Source organism: Sapajus apella, unplaced genomic scaffold (assembly GCF_009761245.1).
Source record: "Sapajus apella isolate SASKATOON/1434 unplaced genomic scaffold, GSC_monkey_1.0 scaffold73, whole genome shotgun sequence".
Lineage (NCBI taxonomy): Eukaryota > Metazoa > Chordata > Mammalia > Primates > Cebidae > Sapajus > Sapajus apella.
Window position 1 is genome coordinate 5,835,955 of NW_022437013.1, and position 10,481 is coordinate 5,846,435.

At 37.8% G+C, this 10,481-nt stretch overlaps 1 protein-coding gene across 5 annotated transcripts; it reads right to left on the reverse strand.

Annotated features, from left to right (window-relative positions):
- Positions 1-1,260: 1,260 nt before the first annotated feature.
- Positions 1,261-10,117, reverse strand: NXT2 (nuclear transport factor 2 like export factor 2). Of its 5 annotated transcripts, XM_032250864.1 has the most exons (5): positions 9,979-10,117; positions 8,919-9,003; positions 7,808-7,894; positions 4,327-4,471; positions 1,261-3,432 (listed from the first exon to the last, which is right to left on the reverse strand). In XM_032250864.1, the coding sequence occupies exons 1-5, from the start codon at positions 10,074-10,076 to the stop codon at positions 3,251-3,253; spliced, it is 597 nt and encodes a 198-aa protein (XP_032106755.1). In that variant the 5' UTR covers positions 10,077-10,117; the 3' UTR covers positions 1,261-3,250. The 5 variants fall into 5 exon arrangements, with proteins under 5 accessions (XP_032106755.1, XP_032106754.1, XP_032106752.1 ...); XM_032250863.1 differs by lacking the exon at positions 9,979-10,117 and having other exon boundaries at positions 8,919-9,099; XM_032250861.1 differs by lacking the exons at positions 8,919-9,003; positions 9,979-10,117 and adding an exon at positions 8,672-8,772.
- Positions 10,118-10,481: the final 364 nt, after the last annotated feature.

The following is a 10,481-nucleotide window of genomic DNA, read 5'->3' on the forward strand; positions in this document are numbered from 1 at the left end:
GTCTTGTAAGCTTACAACCTTTCACTTCCACTAATGCCTACAAGTTTAGATCTAAGTAGACTCTTAGCCGTTTTTATCTAGGCAAAACTCCTAAGATGCCATTGTTTATAAGACTCACCATTACTTTACCACTGAGAAAATGGAAATGAGACTAAACTATGATATGGCATCAATTTAATATCTGTACCAATTCCAGGGATGTTAAAATGATACATGCATATTTGAAGACATAAAATATGATTTTTAATTTTAAGAGCTATTATTTTGTTTTAAAATTAGAGATGAGGTCTTGCTCCATTGCCCAGGCTAGAGTATAGTTGTGCATTCATGGCTCACTGTAGCCTTGAGCTCCTGGGTTCAAGTGATCCTCCCAACTTAGCTTCTTTAGTAGCTGGGCCTATAGTCACATGCCATTGTACCCTGCTAACTTTTTTTTTTTGAGACGAAGTCTCACTCTGTTACCCAGGCTGGAGTGCTGTGGCGCAATCTCCACTCACCACGACCTCTGCCTCCTGGGTCCAAGTGATTCTCCTGCCTCAGCCTCCCAAGGCTGGGACCACAGCGCATGCCACCATGCCCAGCTAACTTTTTGTATTTTTAGTAGAGGCGGGGTTGCATGGTGTTAGCCAGGATGGTCTCGATCTCCTGACCTTGTGGATCTGCCCACCTTGGCCTCCCAAAGTGCTGGGATTACAAGTGTGAGCCACCGTGCCCAGCCCCCCACCCACTTACTTATTTTTATAGAGACAGTGGTCTTGCTATTTTGCCCAGGCTGGCCTCGAACGCCTTGGCTCAAGTATCCTCCCACCTTGGCCTCACAAACTGTTATGATTACAGGTGTGAGCCACCACACCTGGCTGGGTATTGCTTCTTCTCATTCCCCTCCAAAAAAGTCTGTTGATGTATTTTTAATGTAGCATTAAAGTTAATGGAACCATTCTTTCTGGAAATCAACTGTATTTTGGTTTCACTGCCTACTGAATATAGCATTTTAGCTAGTTTCTCAAGGTTAAGATTTCCAACTTCTCACCAAAAACCTCACAGGTGTCTCAAACAAGTGATGATCTCAGGAATGTGAATAATTGGCAGGAAAAGGAGAAAGATATGGCAGGTTACAGAAGGAACAAAAAAAAGATCCAAGTTGTCAACCATTGTTAATACATTACTGTAATTTTTTTCCCTAAATTTGGAAAACCTTATATTGCAAAGAAAAAAGTACCCATTCTGAAACCTAAGAACAAAAATTGAAAGACCTTAAAACAAGCTTGACAACACCTGTCATAAGGCAAAATTTTATTTTTTCAAGTTACAAAAATAAGAACATGTCAAAAATACAGTCTAGTCCGTATAAGAGTAGTTCCAGCCATTTAAAAGTTATACAGAGTTTGGAAAAAGCAATTTATATACAAGTCTTAAAACACACAATAATCATGAACAATGCACACTGTTCAATTTAGTTATTGCTAGTTATGTGCAGCTTTTACTTGACATCGTTCTCTGTAAGGGAAAGGGCAGCATTTGGGCATTCTGATTGTTGCTGCTAAAGCTGTGGTTTTAGAAAATCGATCTAAAATAAGAATAAGCTCACTATGAGTAGAATAAAATGTGTAAGTTTCAATCACTACAAGAAAGCATGGTGTAAATTTGAGTTCCATACAACTATCATATAATTCTATGTTATTAGTATAATAGAAATACAGTATACAGTTTTGGGCAAGAGTAAATGAATTACTGGTTTCACAATTAAATGAAAAGAAACAGCTTTTGGTTGCAATGTAGAAACAAAGCTGGCATATCTAGCTTACCAATATTAAAAAATGGAAAAGACATTTAATGTTTAAGTAAAAACCGAATCTAGGTTTTTTACCTTTAGAAATTGAGAGATAAAGTTAAGCATTTTGTTCTTTTGAGGATTATCATGAAGATCTGCTATTCTCTATTTTCTTTCTAAAAAGACAATGATTTAGCCACATAGCAGGAACATATTTGAAAACAGATCTATTTACCCAATGTCATATGAAAGAACAAATCACAAAATTAAATAATTCTTTTAATAACTAAAGATAACGCAGTTGACGGTACAAAACACTGGGAAAGAATCATTTATTTGGGGGATGTGTGATACGTAAGAAACTTTGAGCCTAAAGTTCACATGGAAGACTTAAAAATTAAGGGTGTCACCAAGAGATAGCAATGGCTTTGGCTCCAACTCTCTCATGTTAGACCCTGTTAAAAGGTTAGACTTATTGCTATTATTTTACTCCCGTAAGTTCTTGAATAAATGGAGATATACATTGGTGATAAGTACGAGATGAAGTGAAAAGATCTAAATTAGTCTTAGAAGAAAAGTGACACTCATGACCATTTGGCAAGGATACTTACTAACTTAGTGATTTAAATCCTAAACATAAGCTACATTTTTAGGAGGTAGAAAACAAGTACCAACAGTTTACCATTTGGCACCCTCCTTACTTTTGGCTTCAGCCTTGGATTTCTATTTCTCATTCCCTACCTATACCCCTGTTAAAGCTATTAGTTCTACTACCACTCATTACCTAAATGTATAGACCTCGAGCTGCCAAGAAAAATCTTTTCAGGAAACTTTGCTTTTAAGCCACCAAATGTACCCAATACTCAGATTATCAATTGAGAATATTCTGCACTTCTCTAGCTGATGTACTTCTTAAGAAAACACACCAAAATAAAAAATATTGCTTAAAATGAAAGACTACTGAACATCTCTATATGCAATTCTAATATGTCATAGTAGTTATGTAAACCTAAATCTGTACTATTTTCACTGTACTGATCTGAAAAAGCCATATATTAAAATGGCATTTCCAGTGTTAACTGAAATCAGGCAATGTGTTTTACTACAAAATCAACCTAATAACCAGAAAACTCCACTTCTTCCCAGAGAGTTATATTGTGCTGACATTCCATAGATAGTATTATAAAAGGATTTTATTTTTGCAATAGGCTGGGTTCACAGTGAGTATGTTAGTACCAAGATCATGTGTTTAGTATTACTGTTAGTGGAATGTATATAAGGCATGTAAAAAACTAGCTTTAAAGCTCTTAAAGGGCAATGTTCCAAACTGGCATCTGGTAGAAAAGGTGCTGACAGGAATAAAAAATATTAAAGAAATTTGGTTTCAGCACATATTATAGTGCTTCTACAATCAAAATAGTTGACATAAATTTCTGGTGCTGGAACTAATTGACCAAATGAGAATGGAGGTTTGCCCCTTTAACTACTAGCCCAATCTTGAAAACGGAAGCAATCACTTGCAATCTTCCACACAGTATTGTTGGGAGTGGACTGTGCAGTGAGCAGGAAGTTCTGGTTGAAGTAATGTTGTTTGTTTCCATCAAACTTCACAGTTCCACTGGTCACAACAAGAACTGTAGTCTGGGACTGAGTTGCTTGCTCTTTATCCACATAAAAAAAGAGAACAGGTCAGTTTCTATCTTGAAATAAGCAGATATTCAGGATTAAAATACATGGTTTATGGCCTAACGCTTAAGCTTTTTTTCATAAACTTTCTGTCCCTTGAGCATAATCTTAAGCATGCATACCCAAATCCAGAAAACTACATACTCATTCAAAGATATTAAAATTTTCAGTCCAGAAAAATTTGGGGTGCTCTCTCTAAAGTTTCAAAATAAAGAGCTTATATCTGGCATAGGACCATTTGCTTCATATATATATTAATATTTCTTAATTAATATTTCAGGTTTCTGACAGAGCTTATTCGTGTTTTGCTTCTTAAACTATTGTTCTTTTCAGGAATTATAAAGGAAAAAAAGTCACCCAAAACTACAATTTAAGACACTTAGAAACCCACCTAGAGGTTATATTAAACTGTATCAATCTATCTGGAATCAAACTGTCTTGTCAAAAGTTATCCTTTCACATAACAGAGTAAATTTCTGTGAAATATTAATAGATTGTAAGATACTGAAACACATTAATCAGAGATATGGTATAATTTTACTCTGGAGATATTTCAGGGCCCAGCAAGCAAGTAACCATTTCAAGAAATTAGATAATCTTTCTTCTCCATTTACAAAAATCACATTTAATCTCAACTTTTCATACAACTTTTAATAAGCCATAATCACACAATCCATCAAAACCTACTATTGGAAAGAATCTGAAGGAAGACCAAAAGTGTGACTGGACATTTAAATTTTTCATAATATTTAAATTGCTCAAGTAAGTAAATAGTTCTACCATTAAAAGTTGCTCACTGCTTTTTGTGTAAAAGCTCAGTGCTTACTAAAGAAAAACAAAGGAAGTACCTTGAAAGATCATAATCTTACCATGAACTGGTTGGCAATCTAACATATTGACCTGGAACTCACTAGAAGGCAATGTGTCAAAAAAATTATTTAGGGCATCCAGCCCTGAAACAACATTTCCATTCCATATTAAGGTGGCCTTGTCCAGATACAGCCTGGTTAGTGCCTAAAAAGAATGATAAATTTTAAAAAGGGAAATAATTCTGGTTCTAGGTAAACATTTTATAGAAATGGATTTAAACATTACAGATGGTATATAAACATTTTTGTAGTTCTACTTTCATCTCCACTCCCCTTGCTCCATCTCCACTGGAAATTAATGTGAACAAAATCTCTGACTTATAATCTTGGCCTTAAATAAATATTACCCTACTCTTTATAAACTAAGCACTAAAATATATTTTTTCATATTTCACTTTAGACACAATAAAACCTTGCACCCAATTAAGTTCTTCTTTCTGTATTAAAATGAATGAAATGATCACAAATTCCAAGCACATGCAGCCCCAAGCCAGTTTTAGTTTCTCTTCCTTTTGTAATTATGAGAATTAACAGTTTTCAATCAAGCCTTACCTGTACCCTTTAATGCTAGTGCCCATACATATATGAAACATTTAATGTTTGCATGTGTTAGAATTAGTTCACTACTCACATTTTTCAGAGAAGGTATCTATGTTTTCTTGAATATTGCTCTGCTTTTTTTAAAAAAAATTGAGACAGGGTCTTGCTCTGTTGCTCAGGCTGGTCTCAAAACTCTTGGGCTCAAGAAATCCTCTTGCCTCAGCCTCCCAAGTAGCTGGAACTACAGGCATGTCATACCATGCTCAGCTATAGCACTACTCTATTAGTGTACTTAGTTCAAAAGAATCATGAGTATTTGCTAAAGGAGAGACTTTGATAAGTCAAATAAGCTAAGGCCCAAATGAGGCAGAAATTCAACAGTTAAAACTCTGAGGTCACATGACACACTATTAGCTTAATTCTATAATGTAACTTGGGTTTAAAGGCTGGCCAGGTGTGGTGGCTCACGCCTGTAATCCCAGCACTTTGGGAGGCTGAGGTGGGTGGATCACAAGGTCAGGAGTTCAAGATGGTGAAACCCCATATCTACTAAAACTACAAATATTAGCTGGGCGCGGTGGCAGGTGCCTGTAATCCCAGCTACTCAGGAGGCTGAAACAGAAGAAACGCTTGAATCTGGGCGGCAGAGGTTGCAGTGAGCCAAGATCGTGCCACTGCACTCCAGCCTGGGCAACAGAGTGAGACTCTATCTCAAAAAAGAAAAAAAAAGGCCAACACCTATCTTGATGCTGGCAATTAACGATGTTGCCTTTTTCTACTTTATTTTTTGAAAGCAGTAAGGTACAATGCACATTCAAGACAAGGTACAATAAACATCCATTGTCACATCCCTTTCTCCTGACATCAAATATCTGTACAAGAAATGTCTTTTATCTTTTGCCCTAAAAAAATAGGTTTTAACTTGACAAAAAGAAGCAATGGGTAAAGGATTTCCTATTTACTAAACGGTGTTGGAAAAAAGAGCTAGCCATATGCAGAAAACTGAAACTGGACCTCTTCCTTACACCTTATACAAACATTAACTCGAGATGAATTAAAGACTTAAACATAAGACCTAAAACCATAAAAACCCTAGAAGAAAACCTAGGCAATACCATTCAGGACATAGGCATGGGCAAAGACTTCATGACTAAAACACTAAAAGCAATGGCAACAAAAGCCAAAATTGACAAATGGGATCTAAACTTAAGAGCTTCGGCACAGCAAAAGAAACTGTCATCAGAGTAAACAGGCAACCTACAGAATGGGAGAACCTTTTTGCAATCTATCCATCTGACCAAGGGTTAATATCCAGAATCTACAAAGAACTGAAACAAATTTACAAGAAAAAAACAATCCCAAAGAAAAGTGGATGAAGGATATGAAGACACTTCTCAAAAGAAGACATTTATGTGGCCAAGAAACATATGAAAAAAGCTCATCATCACTGGTCATTACAGAAATGCAAATCAAAACCACATTGAGATACCATCTCATTCACACCAGTTAGAATGGCAATCATTAAAAAGTCAGGAAACAACTGATGCTGGAGAGGATGTGGAGAAATACGAACACTTTTACGCTGTTGGTGGGAGTGTAAATTAATTCAACCATTGTGGAAGACAGTGTGGCCATTCCTCAAGGATGTAGAGCCAGAAATACCATTTGACCCAGCAATGCCATTACTGGGTACATAAACAAAGGATTATAAATCATTCTACTATAAAGACACATGTACATGTATGCTTACTGCAGCACTATTCACAATAGCAAAGAGTTGGAACCAACCCAAATGCGCATCGATGATAGACTGGATAAAGAAAATGTGGCACATATACATCATGGAATACTATGCAGCCATTAAAAAGCATGAGTAATTCCATGTCTTTGGAGTTACATGGATGAAGCTGGAAACCATCATTCTCAGGAAACTAACACAAGAACAGAAAACCAAACACCACATGTTTTCACTCATAAGTGGGAGTTGAACAATGAGAACACATGAACAAAGGGAGGGAAACATCATACACCAGGGCCTGTCAGGGGCTGAGGGGCTGGGGAGGGATGGCATTAGGAGAAACAACTAATGCAGATGACGCGTTGATGGATGCAGCAAACTACCATGGCACGAGTATATCTATAAAACAAACCTGCACATTCTGTACATGTATCCCAGAACTTAAAGTATAATTTAAAAAATCCCATGTTTAATAAATGCGTTTTATTAAAAAATAGGTTTTCAGAGATAGGGTATTAACTTTTGCAGCTGCAGGATAGAAGTAGCTCTCCAAAGCACAGTTCTATGCTGGTAAGGGACCTAGGCAAGATTCATTTGACCACATACTGAAATAATTACTTAAAAGATATGGTACAGGGATAAGTTGATGAAAACCTGATGAAATCTTGGTCTGTTGAGGACTTAATATTATCCAAGCTATGTGGATACTCTTTGTGGGTGTAACCTATAGTTTTGAGCCGCAATGAGAAATTATCTATAAATATATGAAATAAAAGGGGCAAATCAGGAAACAATCCCTGTAATGACCGACCCCTTCATTAGCACTAATACTACCTTAACTGTATTTGTTAGCTGATGGAATTAAGAAAATGTAACATATTTAAGTGAATATATGCTGTGCCTAATGTTAAGGCAGTATTTTAATTAATTCATACTTACCAACCTGAAAATAAAATGAGGTTAAGGGAAAATAGCAACTTGCTCCAGGTCAAGGAACTAGGTAAAGGTAAACCTGGGATATGATTCCAGAGCCCATATTCCCACTAATGACAGACCAATCCTTCCCTGAGCAATTTGCTTTTAAAGAATAAGTCCACAGTTACCACTTATGCAAGTCAGATGAAAGGCTGGCTCCAGACAAGACCTGGTATTTAATAAAGAGTAGTAGAGTCTATAAAGATTAGTAGAGTCTATAACACTCACCCGTCTTCTTTTATCCATTGTCTCATAGTAAATATTGACAAATTCCTCAGCAGCTCTACATGCCTGATCTACGTAAGTTTTAAAATCCTACAAGAAAAATTCCAGAAGTATATATTACCAACCTTTTCAGCCCCTCACAAACACAAAACCACTGACAGAAGCTGATGATTTCAACCACTATGTAGCTCTATATACAGTCCACGTTCTTTCATATAAATTCAGACATTTGAAAGGCTGGGCTCTAAAGTTTTCAATTTTAAAAATTTTCACTAATTTTAAGTTCACGTCTTTAGGACATAATATTCTCAATGAATCTGATTGTTTTTCATTCTCCACATAAACATTTATAATGTTTTCCTGGCAACTAAGTACTTTAGGCTCAATATTTTACAAAACATTCATGGCAATGAAAATGACACCACAACTTTAAAGAAGGAGAGAGAGTGGCAAAAACTGCCACTGAATAAGCTGGGAAAGCGTTTTCTCTTTTCAAGTGAGATGTTAGAGCCAGACTTCAAAGCTGTTGAATGGAAAACACACCACACACACACACACACACACACACACACACACACAAAAGTAGTTCAACTACTTGAAACACTGGCAGCTCCACTTAGGAAACTTTCCCACGTTACGTAAACGTTCACTGATGTTTGCATAAGGACTGTGAAACCAAAGAAAGCAACGCTGTTGGCGTTCGTGCCGGAGAATTAAGGAATACCTTCTTCCTCATTAATTTGCGGGGCCCAGTCTATTGCTAAATTAAGAACAATGAATAGCCAGTTTCTTTGTCAGGTGACTTAAAGTGATTTTTAGAGAGGAAGATAATCAAGAGAAAGAGACTGCAAACCAAAAACAACAAACCCCAACATCCCCGCGTCTCGCTATTTCCTAGCTCAGGTTCCTTTCCCTGACCAGAAAGCGATTGCAAACCAGGCGGGGGCGGGGCCGGCGGGGCGGGCAGCTAAGTGTGGGCCCGCCCCGCGGTGCAGAGAGCTGTTCCGTGATTCGTCACCTACCCACGTGAGCAGCCGCCAGACCGCCCCGGAGCCCCTCTCCTCAGCCACTGAAGCCCGGCGCCCAGTCGCCCTGCCCCGGCCCAGGCACTCACCACAGACGTGGCCATCAGGGAGCTTGTGGCAGCGTGTTTCGGCAGTAGCGGCGTCACCACCTCCTCACGTGTCCACCTCTCACGGCTGCGGAATGAGCAATGCTTAGGAAGAGCGCGAAACCCGAGAAACGGACAGAATTTTCCACCCTCCCATTCTCTCCCGGAAGTAGCTCGGTCCGTCGTTAAAAGCACACCGATGTTCCAACCTTAAGTTCCACCTCCCTTCAGTTCCTGCAGATCTCTCCCATCCGCCTTATTTATCTACTTGTTTGATACTTATTTACTTAGTTTAAAATTTAAAAACCGCTTTGTTTTTGTAAACATTATACTCAAAAGGAAAGTCCCCTAGTTTTCTAATGACATGCCTGGGGACAAACAAAAATGAAATAGTTCAATTACAAGGACTTTTTTGCCGCAGGAGGCGGAGCCAAAGCCCTCTGAAGATCAATTCGAAATGTGAGGAGTCCTACTATTCCATAGCCTATAGGATAAAGGGGCAGAGCTTGGGGAAAAGGCGTGCATGACTAGTGAACAATTTAGCATTCTGGAACATTCTGAAAGGACCATCCTCACAAAATGTTGAATTACTACAAAATGTTGAATGTCTAAAATTACTATTTTATTTTTAACATAGCCATATTCAACAGGAAAAGCTCATCTAGTTTCTCCATTGTGGCATTTTAAAATGTCTTGCAGACACCAACAGAAATTAAGTTTACAGTGCCATTCACCACCTTTGAAGGGCTATTTATTCTGCAAAGTATTCTAACAATAACTAAAATGTGGAGTGCTGACTATATGTAAGGTGCTTTTCTAATCAGTTTTACACATATTCACTTATTACTTATAATAATGCTGAGGTAATTGCTATTATTTTATCATCTCCGTTTTACAGCTAAGACGAAGTGTAGTTGCCCTATGGTCACAAACTAGTTGAGATTCAAACTCCAGCAACATAACTATCACAGCAATCTGACTTTGCTCCTTAAAAAACGTTCATCCCAAATCCACCAACGACTTCTGATTTAAATGGCAAATTAATTAGATGTTGTTGTTTTACCTTGAGTGGGTGGTGTGTGCCTTCTCCTGATAATAGTCTCTTCTTTCATGGTATCTTTCTCTGTCTCCCTGAGACCAGTTCCTTCTGAATTTTCTCATACTTTTAATCTTACTCTACCTGGCACTTTATTCTTTAACGTAGCTCTAACTGACGCTTCTTCTCAGCCGGTCTACTTCCGTCCTGCTAATGTCTGACCTCCGTCACTTCCGGAGCATCCCCTATTTTTAAGTTTTTTTTCTTCCGGGTGATCTAAATGGCTACCCGTATGCTAATGAATCTCAACAACCTATCCCAAGCCCTCACCCCTTAACTGAGCTCAAATTACATATATGAATTTTGCTAAAGATGAACACCAGAGTGCACTGTAGGCTTCTCAAACTTGTATGTCCAAGATTTAAACTCATTATTTCCTTTGCATTTCCAAACTTTTGTATTCCCCCAGTCACCTATCTTGAATTCTCTGAATTCTCGGAATCTTTATTTTTTTGTTTCCCCTCTCCTCC

Excerpts from the sequence above, each read along its gene's own strand:
- NXT2 (XM_032250864.1), bottom strand. The coding sequence starts at position 10,076 with ATGAGAAAATTCAGAAGGAACTGGTCTCAGGGAGACAGAGAAAGATAC. Across the intron at positions 7,895-8,918 it reads CCCTGATGGCCACGTCTGTG|GATTTTAAAACTTACGTAGA; the intron begins GTGAGTGCCTGG and ends TTTTTCTTGTAG. Across the intron at positions 3,433-4,326 it reads AGATTGCCAACCAGTTCATG|AGCAAGCAACTCAGTCCCAG; the intron begins GTAAGATTATGA and ends ATGTGGATAAAG.